This window comes from Pseudorca crassidens, chromosome 21 (assembly GCF_039906515.1).
Source record: "Pseudorca crassidens isolate mPseCra1 chromosome 21, mPseCra1.hap1, whole genome shotgun sequence".
NCBI lineage: Eukaryota > Metazoa > Chordata > Mammalia > Artiodactyla > Delphinidae > Pseudorca > Pseudorca crassidens.
Genome location: NC_090316.1, coordinates 32,057,977 through 32,078,740, shown reverse-complemented (window position 1 = coordinate 32,078,740; position 20,764 = coordinate 32,057,977). Strand labels below are relative to the sequence as shown.

Below are 20,764 nucleotides of genomic sequence, written 5' to 3'. Positions count from 1 at the left end.
CTCCACGGCACGTGTGATCCTCCCAGACCAGGGCTCGAACCCGCGTCCCCTGCACTGGCAGGCAGACTCTCAACCACTGCACCACCAGGGAAGCCCATATTTCTTGTATTTTTAAATGTATTATCAAATACTTGCAAAGTGAGAAAATATACTAGCGTAGCACATTTTCGAACCCTACCCTTTGAAAGACCTCTAACGTTCAAAACATCACACTCGGCTATAATATTACACACTTCCTGTATAGAATCTGGTGGGTGAACCAGTGACAGCAGTGGACCAGGTCATGAGCACCCCTTATCCTCCCAAAAGCCTCCTGGAGAAAGGGAGACTCAAGGAGCCATGGGTGCTTCTTGAAGACAGGTCATAGGTAGACATGAAGGGCAGCCCAGTACTCTGTCCTCCAGAGGCACTTTCTCCCCGTGTCCCCCTGAATGTGGCGATGAGTCTGGGAAGCCCCTTCTTGTCACGTGATGCTCAGTCATAACTGGGTTAAAGCTTTCTGGAGTAATAAAAAGACTCTCTTTCTCCCTGTGTCCGGAGTACATTGTTATGATCTCCTGAGCATTGGAGGAAGAAAATCAAACCCACTGAATCTTTTGAAAGATTGTTAAAAACGTTTTATAAGCAGAAAGAGACCTTAGAGACCATTCAGTCATTGGATCCTTTAACAATGAAGGAAGGTTAAGAGACTTGCCCTTAGCAGCCAAGTTGCTGGCTCCCTGCTCTAGGCTCTTTGCCACTGAATCTTAACTAGCTCTTGTCTTGTCTACCATAGAATAATTTAGAACATATGCTTAAAATTTGTTGTCCTAGATAGTAACTCTATCTGTACCATTTTCTTTGTAACACAGTGCAATATTTATGGCTACAGTACAAGTAGACTTTCTGTTTTGATGTGTTTCTTTGTCTTTTAAGCTAAGAGGAGAAATGTTCCACAGAGTGAGACGAGTGGTAGCTAAACCTTATGCTTCCTTCCGTTTCTGGGAATACCTGTCATTTTTATCAGATTGGTGGTTGCAGTCATCAGGAAATGATATCTTTATGTATGGACTCTATGGGAAATTTCTAAAGTCTCCAACTAACGCTACAGTTTTACTTCCCAGGAGTTTTGTAGGAGCTCTTGCGGTGTTGTGGAAAACCAGGATCCAGTCAAATGGCTGTGCACTCTTTTCTTTGAGGTTATGGAATATATAGTGCAGTTTTTAATATGAGGTTATCGTGTATCTTTCTGGCTACGGATTTGATTTTTTTTAATTTTAATTTATATTTTGACTAGGAATATGTAATATATTAAATATAGTTTTTTATCGCTAAATAGAAATGCATTACTTCCAAATACACATGCATGTAGGATATTGGATATAAACTCTGTATCTTTTAAGCAACTTCTTTTTGTTATTTTCCTTGTTGACTGTGAATTCTAGGTTTTTACCTGGCAGTCATAAGAATAAACTTATATGTATATAAAAGGTAATATTCAGTCAACAAATGTTAATTGAGGACCAACTGTGTATGAGCTTACACTCCACTGGAGAAGACAGATAAGCAAGAGATAGTACAGGGGGAGTAAACTTCGTATCATGTGGGTAAGGAATGTGGAAATAAGACAAAGCAGAGCAGAGTCACAGGAATTGAAGTCTTCAGCCGTGAGGATGGGGAGAGCAGGACACAATTCGTGAACTGGATAGGCAGGATAGAAATTGAGCGAAAACTTGGAGGACGTGAAGAAGTCGGGTCCCCAGATATCCGAGGGAAGAATATTTGTGAGAGAGAGCATAGCTTCTAGCAATGCCCAAGGCTGGGTATTCATCACAGCAAGGAGGTCGGAGAGATGATGAGGGAGAACCTCAGGCAGGGGCTCGGAAGCCCTTGTAAGGCCTTTGGCTTTGCTCCAAGGGAAATGAAGTGCTGTGCAGGTTATGAGCTGTACCCACCCGCAAGGCCTGTCTTTCTGTTCTCACCTGACCCTTGAGCTCTCTCATTGCCGTAGTCACGCATGTTCGTTATTCACTAACAAGCCACACATAGAATATAATGCACAGTACATTGTAATATGCTTTTTTCAATATTAGAATTCCAAATATATTGATGTTAATGTCTGGACTCCTAGATATTGTTCATTTATCTATTATTTGTCTAGCAGTAGAGTCAACATTTAGTAACTTATGTCTTTACAAATAAAAGTTCAGCTCTCTCTTCTTCTTTTTCAAAAGCAACCAGGCTATTAGATGAATGTTTCATATTTTCTCTTAATTTAGGTTATAACTGATGTAAATATAATAAGTCTACCTGCTCAGACTCTGGGACTCTTTGGGAAAATGCAGTATTCTGGCCAAACTCCTCCAGAAATATCCTTTTCGGTTGTTCTTTGGAACTATAGCACCTGCTCAATTTTTAAATGGACAGGCTTCCTGATTAGTTAGCTACATCTATATAGTTTACAAACCAAACACATGGTTGAAATGGGAGTCATGATAATGCTGAAAAAGAGGGAGAAAATCCCAACAGACAGTGACTTTGCTTTCATTGAACGTTTGGGATCAAACATAAATAGAGCCCAAGTCCCTGGGGGACATTTGCTTCCTAGTCACGAGATGGCCAAGGTGCCTTTTGTAGCGTATTTCCCCTGGATTTTCCTCATTCAGTTCTGTTTGTGAAATACTTCTAGTGTGGTGGTTTCTTAAGTGAAAGGAAAATAATCTTAGGCATGTGTATCATCTTTGTGTAACTAAACAGCAGGACGTATACATCTCATTTACAGTCTGATTATGAGAGTATACCACTGGAGTTACTGTAAACTCTTCTCTCAGAATATTATCTAAAACTGTTAATAGGATTTTTTAGAAAATGTTATTTTTACCAGTAGAGAGAAATCTTTACATATGATACATTATCCATAATATAATTTTATAAATTATTGTAGGGGGTTTGGTCACATTTGAGAGCTCAAAGGAAGTAGCAAAAATTACCGTATCATTGGAATACATTTGTCACTGTCACTAATTAATTTTAAATGTCCTTCACTACCATTCCTTTCACTCACTTCCAAGCTCAGTCTTAACATGAACATTGTCAGATGTGTTGGATAAAAATACTCCTTTCAGTTATCTAAATTTGACCATATATACCTGTCAAAACTGCAGGAAGTGTCAACAGTTTTTATCATGAATACAAAACACTGTCCTCCATGTTTTAATGCCAACGTGTTTATTTAGTAAGCAGAGTCTTTAAGGATGATCCAACTTAGACTTTCCAATGATTTGAGAAAAACATTAAGCTAATGAGTTTATACAGCAGCTTTAAGGGTAATAAAGCCAGTTCTATACCCCACACAGTCCCTCAATGGAGTTTTTTAAAATTAGATTTTGCTTATTTAAAAATAGAAAAAAACAAACACTAGGTAAGTTTAACTAACTGCTACTTATTGAAAAAAGCAGAAATATAACATTTCTGGTGCTACTGTCTTCAGGGTTCTTTTCCATCATACCTCAGCAGTGACCAGTCCTGGCCAAAGACAGAAATTACTATTTTTCTTTACATTGTGAAATATACTTCTAAGGTTTCCTCGAGTTCAGCTCCATCTTTTGATTCTATTGCTGTGACTGTAATATTTTTTTCCAATATAATTTGAATGGGCAACATGTTGAAATTGAAGTTTACTTATCCTTCCTGTACATAGGTAACTAAAAGAAGAAAAAAACACACCAAATAGAGGTAGAAGGTACATCCCAGGGGTTATTCCATGCTTGCTGTGTTCTTGAACCAAAGTATAGGAAATCCTGGATGTGTAAAGATGCATGATCTCAGAAGCTGATTGTTAGCTCACATGCAAACTGCAACACAGGAATGCTATACCCAAGCGTAGAGTATATCCTAGAGATTGTAAAAACCTAATGCTTTATGTAATGTATCTGTCTCTGCAGTTTTCCATGGACATTCTTTTATTACTTTTGCAGCAATTCTTACTGTAACTCGACAGCTGCTCGAAGTGACTGGCAGGAACTGGAAATGAGCTTTGTGTGTTTTCGCAGAATTCTGGGGATTAGTAACACGAAATAAAAAGATTTATGGGAAGTACAGGTTCTCACACGCAGGCTGAGCTCTCTTAAAGATGTGCCCCGTGGTGAGCAGAATACAAAAACAGCTAAAAGGCGGATTCCCGTGTAACATGTTCACAGGCTACTTTGTTGTCGTTTTATCTCTCTCTAAACCTTGATTTCTCAACCACCACTATCTAGGAGCCATATGGGATCTGATCAAAAGGAGCAAGGGAAATGAAATATGTGGAGTATGGGACAAATTAGTCGGGAATGAAAATCGCTGTTAATTAAAAAACTGTGCATCTGTATTTTGTGATTACAGTGCTCATTCAGATTGTAACAGAAGCAACAAAATGGCAGGCCTCTGCTTGGCTCAGATAAAATCAACATTTCCTCTACAACATTTAAAAAGATTTACTAGAGACTTTGAGCTAGTGCTTCCCTGGCCTTTAGGGAGCCGAGCATAGCACCATAGCTCCTCTGATGAGAGAGGGAGAGGGAGAGAAAAGAAAAATATCCTGTTGGTTAAAAAAATCTATTTTCGCTTTTTAAAGTCTCTGGCACTTGAGAAAAGATAGCGCTTGCAGCAGTGACATTTCTACTTTGCAATGGTGCCATTTTGCCTACTTCCAAATATACATTAGACAATTCAGACGCCCTTAACAGCACTTCAGGACTAGGGAGGAGACTTTTCCTTCTAACAGATTATGACGGCTTGCGACTAACGGTCAAAAACCAACTGACTGTGAAACTAAGTGTGAAAAAATATACTCACTTTGAAAGTTCCGCTAATGTTCATGGGGAAACATCTTAATATGATTATCAGGAGATGATTTGCTTTTTTCTCTATTCCATACAGATTCTGAAATAACATTTTGATGTAAGAAACTCTACTTCAAAATATTCTTATCATGTTCATGTTTCAGACGATGACTTTACATTTTGTCTCATACCAAATTTTTGTATACTTGTAGTAACTATGAAATAGAAAATGTTAGTACCTGCCTTTCTGAAAAAACTATTTTTAAATGTAGAATAAATATGTAACTCCTAAAATACCAGATTGCATTAAAAAACCTACCATTGTGTTTAGAGAAATACGGTTGTACCTGCAAATGCCATAGTGAATTTCTACAAACTAAATTAAAGAAATAAATTTTCCATAAGTAATTCACACTATGTTTAAAAAGAGAATTTATATTTTTTTATTTTCTAATTTTTCTTCCACAACTTTAATTCATAATTTGGGATTATTACATAGTTCTTTTTTTTTTTTTTTGCAGTACGCGGGCCTCTCACTGTTGTGGCCTCTCCCGTTGCGGAGCACAGGCTCCAGACGCGCAGGCTCAGCAGCCATGGCTCACGGGCCCAGCCGCTCCGCGGCCTGTGGGATCTTCCCGGACCGGGGCACGAACCCGTGTCCCCTGCATTGGCAGGCGGACTCTCAACCACTGCGCCACCAGGGAAGCCCTACATAGTTCTTTTAGTCACTAACTTCTAACATTATACTTTTATTTTCAAGAATGTCTTCAAATTACTCAATTATATATATATTTCTTTTTTTATATTCAGCAATTGGAAGTATACTTTAATGTCTCTTACCCATGGAATGTTACATGAAGTTTTTTTTATATATGTGTTAGCATACGGTATTTTTTTTTCTCTTTCTGACTTACTTCACTCTGAATGACAGACTCTAGGTCCATTCCACCTCCCCACAAATAACTCAATTTCGTCTCTTTTTATGGCTGAGTAATATTCCATTGTATATATGTGCCACATCTTCTTTATCCATTCATCTGTCAATGGACACTTAGGTTGTTTCCATGTCCTAGCTATTGTAAATAGAGCTGCAATGAACATTTTGGTACATGACTCTTTTTGAATGATGGTTTTCTCAGGGTACATGCCCAGTAGTGGGATTGCTGGGTCATATGGTAGTTCTATTTTTAGTTTTTTAAGGAACCTCCATGGTGTTCTCCAGAGTGGCTGTATCAACTTACATTCCCACCAACAGGGCAAGAGGGTTCCCTTTTCTCCACACCCTCTCCAGCATTTATTGTTTGTAGACTTTTTGATGATGACCATTCTGACTGGTGTGAGATGATATCTCATTGTAGTTTTGATTTGACTTTGTTGTTCTTGATCTAGAAGTATGTGTTTTTATTTTGTTTGGTGGAGAGTCATATTGATAGTCCTTAGTGTGGTGTATTATTAAAGCAAATATATTTTACAGACATATATTTAGTACAAATCCAAGCACTGGCAGGTACTTACGCATATGATACTGTATGATGAGTATCCTAATCCCAGTTTTTTCTTCTACAAAATTATGATAATACATTACAGGAAGGCTTGTTAATTATCTCCCCTGCAAACCTGCATAAATAACTCTTTACCAATTATTTCAAAAGAAAAATAAACTTTTTTTTTTTAAGATATGGGACAAAAAAAAAAGGAAAAACAATGTTGCAACCAATTTGTATTCCCCAAGTTTCTCTTCTTGGTCACAAAGTAGGAAATTTTCATGATTCTGACGTTTGTCTGCAGGGTAGACATGGTGGAAGGTTTGGAGCTAATGACCTCTTTATCACCTGTCCTAACTGGTTTTTGGGGACAGATGTTCCAATTAATTCATTTATGCAACACCTGTGAATTGAGCATCTACCATGTGTGATTCTGTTCTAGGAAGTAGGTATACAAAATGAACACAACCCAGAAATTTTTGACTTCACGGCTTTTCATTTTGGCGAAGAGGTTCAATAAAGTCAACACATTAGATTAAAAGTTTGTCAAATGTCAATGAGTGGTGTCCTGGACAAAAACAACGTGATCCTTGGGGTAGAAGGTTCAGTTTTTGTTTTGTTTTGTTTTTTTGCGGTACGCGGGCCCCTCAGTGTTGTGGCCTCTCCCGTTGCGGAGCGCAGGCTCCGGACGCGCAGGCTCAGCGGCCGTGGCTCACGGGCCCAGCCGCTCCGCGGCATGTGGGATCTTCCCGGAGCGGGGCACGAACTCGCGTCCCCTGCATCGGCAGGCGGACTCTCAACCACTGCGCCACCAGGGAAGCCCGAAGGTTCAGTTTTAAACTGGATGATCTTGTGGCAGATTGCAGATGGCTGCGCATTCTTTAGCACTCCTCCCATCCTGGCTTGGAGTCAGTTTCCCTACACTGGAGAATCTGCGCTTCTTGTAACTACTCTGACAGCACAGCGTGGCCCATTTCTGAGCTCAGCCTTTAAGAAGACTGGAAATGTTTGCTTTCTCTGTCTGGGAGCTCCTGCTTTGATAGAAGCCATCCATCATGCCTCCCCTTGCTGTGAGACAGCGTAAGTAGCCTCTGGGAGAGGCCACCGGAAATGAGATATTCCTAGGAAGTCCTCCGCTGTTGCAGGCGTGCTAGCTGGGGTGCTTGACGACACATGCAGGTGGAGGAACCAGCTCAATCAAAGAATCAGATGACTCCTGACCCCATTCATCTTTTGGCTGCAAGAGCTTGAATGATCCCACGTGAAAACTGTCCATCGGGGTCCAATAAACCCGTGCAACTATGAGAAACTGTAATATATTTTCGTCTTAAGCTAACACATCTTTGGGATGGCTCATTAGGCAGCATAACCCCCAAAATAAACAAACGGCATTTGTTTGAACATAGGCCTGAGTGTTGTGAGGACGCAGCCATGCTGGTATCTATGGTGACTGGCTCAGTCCCTACAGGGGAACGTGAGGGTTTTAACTGGATCTCGGAACATCAGCTGAACAAGGAAGATGTCTTCTGCAAACACCTCCCAGGTGTCTGCAGCTCAGACCAGTTTGGGGGCCCCACTTTTTTACCTTCCAGGGATTGCTCTGATTGCACCTCAGAAACCTTTCTCCACCTGACGGCTCCCTCATCCTAAGGGCTTATTTATCACAGTGGGAAGAGTATGGTTCTAATCATTACTGAAACAATTAACTTTTCTGCCTTAGGGAAGTGAGTTTAATTAATCAAAACATTCTTGCTAAGTCATGTTGACCAGTACAGATTGTTCTGTAATTAGCGATATATTTTTTTAAACTCTCAGTTGTAAATAATAATATAAAAATGTCCATAATAAAAACATTTTTAAAAGGAAAATGTCATCATTCTTCTGGAAAATTCACTATACACAGGCTTTCACATACTTTTCAATACCAGCCCTCAATAATCATTTGAGAAATTACCCGTATGGAATTATACCCCCTTCGTAGGGTTACTGTGGAGATGACACCCATCAGTACATTAAAAGACTTGGCACTGTTTCTGATGCATTGGAACCGTTCAAAAAAAATTCTTATTGATGTCATTTAGTTATAAACTGCATACTTTGTTTAATAATTTGTACAAAATGCCTAGAGTGAATCCTTCTTAATCCCTGTGTTACATGTATATCTGGTTTATCAACTTGTTTTAAAGTAGGTTAGATATTTAATATGATTTTATATAATACTGCGTGGTTTCTGTATGCTGTTACATCCGTACATCAGAATCAGCTGAGGTACTTGATAAAAACAGCAAAGGTTTCAATGGAGGGGATCCTAGGATCTCTGTTTTTGAGAAAATCCCACAAATTTAGGAGGGTATAAAGAATATCTCCAAACTCTGCGTATTCTTTCCCTTCTCCAAGATGTTCCTTTTAAAATTAGGAACTGATTTGTTTAAGCGTAGTACTGTAGCAATGACTAAAATATTTAAATTTAAAACCTGTTATGTGCGTTAGTATTCTTGATAATCCCACTTGGTCCTGCATTATTCAAATATTTAACTCTGTACTTTGTTTAGGCCAGGACTATATTTAAATAAATGTTAATAGCATTTCAATAATATTGGGGGATTATTTGAGCTATATTCTAAGAGCCTTTAAAAGTTTAGATGATGGGGCTTCCCTGCTGGCGCAGTGGTTGAGAGTCCGCCTGCCGATGCAGGGGACACGGGTTCGTGCCCCGATCCGGGAAGATCCCACATGCCGCAGAGCGGCTGGGCCCGTGAGCCATGGCCGCTGAGCCTGCGCGTCCGGAGCCTGTGCTCCGCAACGGGAGAGGCCACAGCAGTGAGAGGCCCGCGTACCACAAAAAAAAAAAGTTTAGATGATGGTGTCATTAATCAGAGGGTTAGTGTTAGAAATTCTGTTTGCTATAAACTTTACAGTATAAAAAATTCTTCACAAGCACAATTTTGAACTCTTACCTTATTGCCCATCTTTCTAGCATGCTACACTTCCCACCAAGGGCATTTTCCATTCGCTGAATAACTTTGAACTCCAAGGCCGCTGCCACTCTTTCTGGTTTGTTGATGAATATGGTGATTCTGGCTGTGCAGACTGAACACGCACGACATCACAACAATACTAAATATCCAGGTAGAATATTCTTGGAAAACTTTGTGAAAAGGTGCAAGAAATTTCTGATTTTATTTCCCACTAGTATGTAGGCTTATTTGTTTCTCACTACTAGTAGGTAGAGATCATATTTTTTGTCACTCCTGTAGACTCAGGATGTAGAACTAGTAGGTGCTTAAAAACATTCACAATTTTTATCATCAATATCAATATCATTCAATATTGATATAGTGATTCGGTGCCCGTGTTGCGAGCAAGACATGGAACAATGGAATGAGCATGTGAGATAAACCTAGTACAGTCAAGTCTTGACTTAATGGTGGCTATACTATTTCCACGCACGGGACATGTTTCCTTGTATAATAGGATAAGAGAAAGTGAGGTTGTCTTCATGCCACTAAGATTTCCACAGACACTTAAGGATCCTAAGGCCAAATGGCATTGTTACAAGTCTTCAGAAATAGTCCTCTGAAAAGTCATCTGCTTTCCCTTTAGTGGATAACTTCCCATTTCCCTCGTCTGACGATGGCTTTGTCTAAGACACTTGTTTCCATGACCCCACTTGCTGTAATGGGAAGAGCCACACATCCAGTCCCAGGCCTCTCTTCTTCTTGGTATCGCGTGGCTGTAGGGGAAGCAGTGGTGTGTGTGTGTGTGTGTGTGTAAGGACCAGGAAACCAGCCCATGAAGAAAAGTCCTGTCCATCTAGAGATGCGCGATCTTCAATTCTAGAGTTGATGTACTGTTGCATGGTATTTGATGATTGGCTGGGTAGTCTTCATTTTCTCTGGTTTTCTTGTTGGACGTCATTCTCTTTGAAGGTCGAAATTGGACTTCATCTGATCTTCTCAGTTGCTCATCGTTTCTGTCCAATTTCCATCTTTTTGTTCTTTGACATAGATTTCCTTTTCTTTGTCTTTTAGCCCATCCATTAAATCTTAAACTTCTGCCATCATATTCTTACTTAATAAGAGCTTTTAATTTTTTGCAGTTACCTATGTTTAGCATCCACTCTTACTTCAAGAATACAGTGTGTTTAATTATATCCTAGGGGAATACAGGAACGTGTGTGTGTGTGCGCACGCGCACGTGCGTGCATGCTGCCTGCTTTGCCTCTCGTATCTCTGAGCTCCCTTTGCGTTTATTTATTTTTGTTTCCTTCTTTCAAGTTGGAGGTGTTCCTCAAATACCTAGTGATCTTTTGTTGTCCCTTTGTGATAAAGAGTGAACTCGCAGCAGTATGGTCGACTAAAAAACATAGAAAACTTTGCTTTTGTAAAGCAGTTTAAATTGTGGAATTAATACGTGTGTGTATTTAAAATATACATATTTAACATGTAGATATAACTAAAATATATTTACTTATGTAAGTATACATTGGTACACTTGCAAGAGAGTAAGCAGAGTCCTCAGAAGCCAAAAATAAAGTTAAAGAGGAGTTCAAAGGGATAAGCAAGGTAGCTTTGCGCTAACGGCAGGCTCTGTGGTCACCTTGATGTTCTGGTCTTCTTGGCTTTACATGTGATGTCCTAGAAGCAGGGATTAGGGAACAGCCGAGTTCCTAGACAGGGAATCAACTGGAGATATACAGTACAACATCCAGGACTCTAAAGGTCTTTTGCAGGAGCCTAAACCATGAAAAAAAATGAGATGAAACAAAAAATAAACAGAATAGCAATGATGACAAAATTTCTGTGTAGGACAGAAAAAAGTGACCTGTCCTTTACCTTGCGTGGGTTGAGGGGGGCAAATGTTGCCTCAGAATCTGAGACGGCTCACAGGCCAGGTTTCCTGTGAGTTTGTGACCTTAATTTCTGCTACCTTTAGAGACTGAGAAACTCAAGTCTAAGTTTTGACCTAAAGGAAATCATCATAAATTCCAAAAGACTGCTGCCCCGTAAGCCATTTTCTCTACATAACAACCGCGCAATTAAGGTACAGACACAAAACACGCGAAAAAAATAGAAAAAAAGCCTCATGTATTTGGAAACTAAAAAAAAAAAATTCAAAGAAAACAAATATATAAATAAATTATGTTTCAGAAACAAATCACAATAGGCTTTAGAAAATTCTTATAACTGGACAACAATGAACAGTTTGCAAATTAGAACTTGTGGAACTCACTCAAGCAAACTTAGAACGGAACCTTATCTCTTTAAATGTTTGTATTAGAAAAGAAGAAAGACTAAAGATTAATAGCTCAGCATCCATCTCAAGACATGATGAAATGTAGAGAAAAATACACCCATAGAAAGTGAAAACAAAAGAGGTAATTTAAGAACAGAAATTAAAGGACTTCCCTGGTGGCGCAGTGGTTAAGAATCCGCCTGCCAATGCAGGGGACGCGGGTTCGAGCCCTGGTCCGGGAAGATCCCACCTGCCAGGGAGCAACTAAGCCAGTGCGCCACAGCTACTGAGCCTGTGCTCTAGAGCCCGTGAGCCACAACTACTGAGCCCACGTGCCACAACTGCTGAAGCCCACACGCCTAGACCCCATGCTCCGCAACAAGAAAAGCCACCGCAATGAGAAGCCCGTGCACCGCAACGAAGAGCAGCCCCCGTTCGCCACAACTAGAGAAAGCCCACACGCAGCAATGAAGACCCAATGCAGCCAATAAATAAGTAAAAGAGTAACTTAAAAAAAAAAAAGAACAGAAATTAAGGAAGCATAAGGTAATCATGCAAAATGAGTTATTTGAAAAGAAGAATAATATTGAAAACCCATTGGCATTACTTATTACAATAGCCATTAAGGCTATTGCCTAAGCATTTATGGACCCCTGTCCTGTGCAAACATGGTAGAATTGCACTTTTTGTTCTGTGCGGTTGAGGGGAGGCATGTGACTTTCTAGGCATTGGATTGCGAGTAGAAATAGCACTATCATTGCAGCCCCGGGTATTTGTCAGAGTGAGACTTTCCTGATGTTTTTAATTCTGATCTGACAACTGGCAGTGCTCAAAGTAACATCCCCTTCATCAGCCTGAGTTTCTGAATGGTCAGAGAACCCCACTACTAACCTTGGATGGAAATATTATCATCTGATTGAAAAATAAAATGTGACGTTTGAAGTCACTGATTTTTTGGGGTAGCAAACATAGAACAAAACCCATGCTATGCTGACTGATGCACTTTAAGAATAGAGAAAGAAAAGAGAGAAAGAGGAGGAAAGAGAGGTGGGGTCAGAGAGGATGGAAGGAAGGAAAGAAGGAAAGAAGGGAGGGAATTGAAATCATCAGGGAAAACAAAAGGAAATATATGCAGGTGATGAATAAGTTAAAAATACTATAAAAGTTACCTAAAACTTCATCATAAATTTTAAATCTTATAATAAGTTTACAAATGCCTACAACACTGAACTTACTAGCAAACAACAGACTTAAGAAGAAATAGAAAATTTGATTAGTTCTGTAACTAATTAGATCAGTGAACTTCTTCCCGTAAAGTACACAAGTGGCCTGGATGGTTTTACCGGCTGGTTCTAGCAAATATTTCTTATGCAGCTAAACCTGATGGAAACAACTCCAGGGTGTAGAAAAAGGAGCTCACCTTACCAGGCTTAGTATAAACTTGATTTCAAAGCAAGAAAGCAAAAATTAGATGCCAGTCACATTCATTAACATCCCTGTCCTAACCCACTGCATTTTTCATCTCATCATCTCATCTCATGTTCTTTTGTTTCAGCTTCAATCTATTGTACCGCCCCTGACTTCTTAGATTTTCCTCAAATAAGCTACACACACACCTGCTTCAGGACATTCACATGCACTTTTCCTCTGTTGGAAACCCTCTGCTCCCAGAGAGTCTCCTGCCTGCCTCCTTTACCTCCTTCCCACCTTTTAAAAAACGTCGTCTCAGGGCTTCCCTGGTGGCGCAGTGGTTGAGTCCGCCTGCCGATGGAGGGGATACGGGTTCGTGCCCCGGTCTTGGAAGATCCCACATGCCGCGGAGCAGCTGGGCCCGTGAGCCACGGCCGCTGAGCCTGCGCGTCCGGAGCCTGTGCTCCGCAACGGGAGGGGCCACAACAGTGAAAGGCCCCCGTACCGCAAAAAAAAAAAAAAAAAAAAAGTCATCTCAGTTATTCCTTCCCTGAATTATTCCGATATTCCTTACCCCTCTTTCATGTTTTACTTTTCTTTGCACTTTTCACATTCTCACATATATTACTTCTGCATCTTGTTTATTGTCTGTTTCCCACCTCTAGAACGAGAGCAGCAGTTTTTTTTTATTAATTCCACAGTTCCAGCAATTAGTGAAGTTCCTGGCACCTGGTGAGGCCCTGATAACTATTTGTGGAATGAATCGATACATACAAAAGCATTGAGCAGAATGTTAGCATGACAAATTCAGCAATGTATTAAAAAATACAGTATGACTCAGTTGGAATTTTCTCAGGAATACATTTAGTTGAAAATTGAAAAAAACATTGAAATGGCAGGTAAAAAGAAAAAACATAAAATTATTTCAGCAGATGGGGAAAAGCCTGTTATGGAATTCAAAATTGAAGAGACCTTCTATAACCAAGAAACCAATAGCGAACATCACACATAATGGCAAAGGAACAGAGTGAAGTGAAGAGAAAGGTCAGTAAAAACGTATAAATAATGAACAGTAAGAGACAAAGCTCAAAATTTTCACAGATGGGATGATTATCAACACAAACTTAAACTAATTCCCAGAATCAAAATAATTCATAGGATCAAAAAAAGAATTTTGCAAAATTTCTAGATGCAAAATCAGTATAAAAATACCAATCGGGGCTTCCCTGGTGGCGCAGTGGTTGAGAGTCCGCCTGCCGATGCAGGGGACGCGGGTTTGTGCCCCGGTCCGGGAAGATCCCACATGCGTGGAGCGGCTGGGCCCGTGAGCCATGGCCGCTGAGCCTGCGCGTCCGGAGCCTGTGCTCCGCAACGGGAGAGGCTACAACAGTGAGAGGCCCGCGTACCGCAAAAAAAAAAAAAAAAAAAAAACAATCAGAACCCCAATAAATTGTGGAATCAGACAAACTGTTTCTAAAATGTCTATGTTAATGCAATAGAGCCATCCACGAACAGCATGATACACATGAGAAGATGACCAAGTTCGGGGAATTTTCTCCACCACAAACCAAGACAGATTCCAACGCCTGGGGATAGACCAATAGACAATAGACCAATGGAACAGAATAGAGAGCCCACAAACAGACTCAGACCTCTGTGCATACTTGATAATGACAAAGGTGATAGGGTAGGTTGGAAGAGAAAGAATCAACTCATTGGTAAACGATGTTGGGAAAAATTTATCAGTGAATACATTGTCAGTCTCTTGTCAGTCTCTCTTCCAGGATCTGCCATTGTGTTGGCCTCTCTTCTCAGTTCTCTGTCTCTCAGGCTCTCTTTCTTGTTATTTAAGGTCTTTTTCCTTTATTTATTTTGGTGCACTTTGTGGCGTGAACAAGGCTTGTGTTTATTTCACAACGTTTAAATGAAAGCAAATTAAGCACATATCTCATTTTAAAAAAATGTAGACTATCTCAAGAGCTTTTATTTTCTTTGAAATTTTCAGACACGTTGCAGAGTGTGTTGAAAAGAAAGTCTCGTAATTTCTTTTTTTTACGTGAAAGTAAAAGCATAGTATTAATTCACTGTGAGAAAATACAGGAACTGGATTTGAGAAATGCTTCTTTGTGTATACAGGTAGGTCTGTGGCATGTAAATTCTGGGTTTAGTATTTCAACCACCAGCTCTATTTGAGAATCAATCATCATATCTAATATTGAAAATGTTTCCTGTGCAAAGTAATTGTATTGTTTTTAATAGAGAGTTTTCTCAAGCAAGGTATTTTCTCCAGTGCCAGCATTCCACTTATTATACTTTAACTGATATTCATTTAATGGAGTGGTTTCTCATTTGAGGTGCAGTAAAAAACATGGTGATGGGTGGCAGCAGAGCCCTCAGCCTTAAAAGATTATTGTTGAGAGCATATCCTGGACCCCGGAGCTCGGTTGCTATGGTAACTGTGCAGCTCTGCCAAGGCTGGTCCTCACTGTGGGCGGAAAGAAGCTCCCCTGCCAGCAGCTACGTGGGATTCTGGCAGCTGGAGGGAGTACTGTGAAATGGTGCGCTGCTTCCCCCGATGGGAGTTCTGAGAGCCTTCTTTAAAATCCAACAGCAACTCGGGACCGCGGAACAGTGAGGGCAGTTAGGATCCAGCCCATTCTGGTGCAAAATGTGCCTGATGAGGTGCTTGACGTTTCTTACTTTGAGTAAAAGTTTTGCAGAGGATCAGGACTGAAATGGAAAGATTCTAGCCTGACCCGGCAGTAATGGAGCCTTAGAGGAATTTGTGCTTCTCCGTAGGGGTAATATAATCCTGAGGGATTTAAGGGACAGCATTTAAATAGAAAGTAAAAGAAACATTTCTATTTAATTTGGAGATCTTGGGGCTTCCCTGGTGGCTTGGTGGTTGAGAATCCGCCTGCCGATGTAGGGGACACGGGTTCGAGCCCTGGTCCGGGAAGATTCCCACATGCCGCGGAGCAACTAAGCCCGTGCGCCACAACTACTGAGCCTGAGCTCTAGAGCCCGCGAGCCACAACTACTGAGCCCGCAAGCCACAACTACTGAGCCCTCGAGCCACAACTACTGAAACCCGCGCGCCTAGAGCCCGTGCTCCGCAACTAGAGAAGCCATGGCAATGAGAAGCCCACGCACTGCAACAAAGAGCAGCCCCTGCTCGCCGCAACTAGAGAAAGCGCACGTGCAGCAATGAAGACCCAACGCAGCCAAAAATAAATAAAATAAATAAATTTATATATAAAAAAAGGTCATCATAATTTGGAGATCTTAAACTCATTTAGAAATGCCTATTAACTCAGGCTTGTCAATTTGGGTTTTCTCAGTATTGAAATTTATCTCATGTTTTTCTAAATTTAAAAAGCAGTATTCAGTTAAAGCTATACTTAATGCTATAGAATACAACACGAATATATAGTGTCCCCTCCCACCGCACATATATAGTCTAAGTAACTAAGCTTGCTTGCATGGAGGCTAGTATTGGTCCAGCTAAACCACAGTAGAGAAAACGTGGAATAAGCAGAAAGTGACTCTGAATTAGTAACAAAATTAGTCAGAAATCCTTGATAGCAATTTGGTGACCACCAGTGGGCTTACCACTTCATTTGCTCCTGAGCCATTCTCGTTCTGATTTTATCTTTAGTCTGTTAAAAGCTTTAAGTGTAGGATCAGCAAAGGTAATTCCTATCTACGAATTTGGTGTTTGGACTCTTCCCCTGTATATTTGACTCCTACTCTTAAGGGTTTTGTTGGATACTTTCATCTGGTTTTGACACCTCAGTGTCTGCAGTAGAAAGTCCTCACTCTTAGATTCTTGAAAAATAGGGAGGAAATCACAAAGGACTGGGATTTGAGATCATGGGGCTGTTTGGGGCACTTGCCAAAGTTAGGAGTAACTCTTCTTTGGGTTGGTACCAATTTTAGTTTTTCTCTTTATTTTTAAATGATCAGTAAGATGAAAAGTTTACAGCATGGTGAGACAGAGACTAGTCCAAAGATTCTTCTGCTACCCTGTTAATCTCCACTCGAAACTGTGTTCAGTGACATTCAGATACTACACACAGTGTCTCACCCATCTGCCAGTGAGATTTCTTCCTATCACGTGAAGTGTCAAGCTGTTCTAACCTTTTCTACTTCCCCACATTGTGTGTGTGTTATGTGTGTCGGGGGCAGAGAGTTCAGGAAATGATTCTTCCTATGCAAGCAAGAGCTACGGAAGTGGGGAGGTGTTCAGACTTCTTTTTAACCTCTCCTGGGACAGACGAGATGATCCATGATTCTTTTAAGAAAGTTAGTTAAATGATCAATATTACAATAGCAGACTAGCCCATCTTCCGAATGTAAAGTTACTTCACACAGGAACTTTGCAGTCACTGCATGTTTCAGATATTGCTATAAACATATATGCATTATTGATAAAACACACTAGAGACTGTCATACAGAGTGAGGTAAGTCAGAAAGAGAAAAATAAATATCATATATTAATGCTTATATGTGGAATCTAGAAAAATGGTACAGACGAACTGGTTGGCAAGGCAGAAATAGAGGCATAGATGTAGAGAACAAAAGTATGGACACCAAGGGGGGAATGTGGCGGGGGTGGGGGTGGGGGTGGTGGGATGAACTGGGAGATCGGGATTGACCTGTAGACACTAATATGTATAAAACAGATAACTGATAAGAAGCTGCGAAAGAAATAAACAATAGCCGTATTTTTTTCAGGGAAACACAGATCTTTCCATGACTTAATTAAGTATAATACCTAACAATCCATTTTCCAATATCATTTATTATTTGTTTCTGAAGAAAGAAAAAGTCAATCACACGGAGAGAGCTTGAGAAGTTTCAGCATTATAAAAGAAAGTTTGATCAAAAATTTGCAAAAGGAGAGAAGTAGGAGGAAATCTTTGGAATAGGATATGTGTGGGGAAGCAGTGAAGGACAGAGGTGGACAGAAGTAAAACAGACCACATAGGCGTTCCTCTTAGTTGTCAGCCTCTAATCTAAACGTTCCTTTCTCACCAGTGTCTGGCAAATAGTATCTCGTATTTCTTATTGCAAAACATATATACTCAAACATTTCTAGTTAATCCCTTAGAAGAAGATACCTAACAGCTGACTGACTAGAAAATTCGGATCCTTATTTTGAATATTAACAACCAAGGTTATCTGATGTTTCAGACTAGTTTAAAGCCATCTTTTGAAAATGAAGGACTAAAATGATGAAACTTCAAAAAGCAAAAGTAATTACTGTGGCCAATTTTTGGAAACCATATTACAACACAGTAATACTTAACATTAATAATAGTTAAAATTACATCCAATGATGGTAGACGTAACATTTACTGAGTAGTGACTCTGTGTCATGCACTATTTTATTTTTTTTATTAATTTTTATTGGAGTATAGTTGATTTACAATGTTGTGTTAGTTTTGGGTGTACAGCAAAGTGAGTCGGTTATACATATACATATATCCAGTCTTTTTTAGATTCTATTCCCATATAGGTCACCACAGAGCATTGAATAGAGTTCCCTGTGCTATACAGCAGGTTCTTATTAGTTATCTATTTTATATATAGTAAAGTGTATATGTCAATCCCAATCTCCCAATTTATCCCTTTCACCACCCTTTCCCCCTTGGTAACCATAAGTTTGTTTTCCACATCTGTGACTCTATTTCTTTGTAAATAGGTTTATTTTTACCATTTTTTAAGATTCCACAAATAAGCAATATCATATGATATTTGTCTTTCTCTGTCTGACTTCCTTCGCTCAGTATGACGATGTCTAGGTCCATCCATGTCACTGCAAATGACATTATTTTTTATGGCTGAGTAATATTCCATTGCATATATGTACCACATCTTCTTTATCCAGTCATGCACTGTTTTCTGTATTAACTCATTTAATGCTCACAAGAACATTTGAGGGAAAGCTTTACTGTAACCTTCTTTACTGTCACCTTCAAATGATGAATTCAAAAGAATAAACTTGCCCCAAAACACACAGTGGTGGAGTCAGGATTCTAACCCTTTCCAGGTCTCTCTTTTCTACTCTGACAGTATCTTACTGAGTTGGGAAGGAAGGACTTCTCTGGTTTGGGGTAGAAGAGGAAGCCCTCAGCAGAAGTAATCATTCTCGGGGCTTCCCTGGTGGCGCAGTGGTTGAGAGTCTGCCTGCCGATGCAGAGGACACGGGTTCGTGCCCCGGTCTGGGAAGATCCCACATGCCGCGGAGCGGCTGGGCCCCTGAGCCATGGCCGCTGAGCCTGCGCGTCCGGGCCTGTGCTCCGCAACGGGTGAGGCCACAACAGTGAGAGGCCTGCGTACCGCTAAAGAAAAAAAAAAAAAAAAAAAAAAAGAAGTAATCATTCTCCTGTCTGTGGAGCATGGGATTATCATTAAGAAACTTGATTTTTATACCTTCCAGGACACTCTAGGACTTGATTTACATGGTTGACCTGATGTCATCTATAAATGCAAATATATTTTCCATAATGCTTAAGTTTGGAAAAAAGTTCAATAAGATTAATAAAAATATGAATTTCTAACTTTCTTCCTGTTGGACTTTTGCAGGGTGTTTTGAGTGCTGTATTAAATGCCTGGGAGGCATTCCTTATGCCTCTCTGATTGCCACCATCCTGCTCTACGCTGGAGTTGCCCTATTCTGCGGCTGTGGTCATGAAGCTCTTTCTGGAACTGTTAACATCCTGCAAACCTACTTTGAGATGGCCAGAACTGCGGGAGATACGCTGGACGTCTTTACCATGTAGGTCATTCTGGTATCGCTTGTTATTTTGAGAATGTATGTGCACATTGCTGTGTGTTGAATAAATAGGGATCTAGAGTTAAGCGAGGCAGTGTTATATAGAAGAAAAAGTACTCTTAGGGTATATACGTGAGTCAAAAGGACACTGACCCTTACCATGAAAACAGGAAGGTACACAGCAGAAGATCAGAGGCCAACTTAATCTGGACTTAATTTGTGTTTTAATTTGCCTGTAAAGTTTTATCCAACATTCAGTTACCATTAAGTGGAATACTTGCATTTCTCTCGCTCTTCTAATTTGAGCAGAGGCTGTTTTAGCAGAATAGAACAGAATATAGAATCAGAGCCAGGTATAAAGTGTGTACTCTGCTGCTTATTCTAGGAAAATCACCCAAACTCTGTGGCTACTCCCAACTTTTAAAAAATTTTAACTCAACCATGGGTGTGATATCATCATTATTTCCTGCCTCCTAGAAATGATGTGACTACCTAAGTGAACATTTTGAAAGGGTCTTATCGACTTCTGTAAAATGATAAACATAAGAAATATTGAGCACCTTTTTACAAGCACCAATTATGCTTAAAATATACATTTTACCCATAAATGTAAACTCCTGGGATCACTAAACTATGGTGATGTTAATATTTTTTTAAAAAAACATAATTCAAACATAGTCTGGAAGTAGAAAAGAGTTTAGTCTTCAAGTTTCAGTCCCATATTGCCTAAGTTTCCAGAGAGCAAAATTTTAAGATTGAATTACAGAGGAATTTTTTTTCCAAATAAATTCCGAATTCAAGTCATTTATTCAGTGATTTCTTGCCCACAAAAAGAAAATAAATTATTTACTCACTTTATTTTATAATCTCAGCTGATAGTAAACTTTCTATTGTATTGTGTGTTGCCCGTACAACTTCTTAAATCTATTTCATGCTTCTGGATACTATGTGATTATAATGTTTTTCACGTTGCTTTATTTTGTTATTCTCAATAAATTCAACACTTCTTAATTTATATGTACTTCTTTCTGGCATAAGATGCTTCTAGAGT

At 39.8% G+C, this 20,764-nt stretch overlaps 1 protein-coding gene across 2 annotated transcripts in view; it reads left to right on the top strand.

Annotated features, from left to right (window-relative positions):
• GPM6A (glycoprotein M6A) overlaps positions 1-20,764 on the top strand; it is a 245,951-nt gene that overhangs the window by 190,404 nt on the left and 34,783 nt on the right. For both annotated transcript variants that reach the window (XM_067721920.1, XM_067721919.1), the window contains exon 2: positions 19,524-19,716. In XM_067721920.1, coding sequence (XP_067578021.1) covers positions 19,524-19,716 — 193 coding nt within the window. The remainder of the gene's footprint in view (positions 1-19,523; positions 19,717-20,764) is intronic.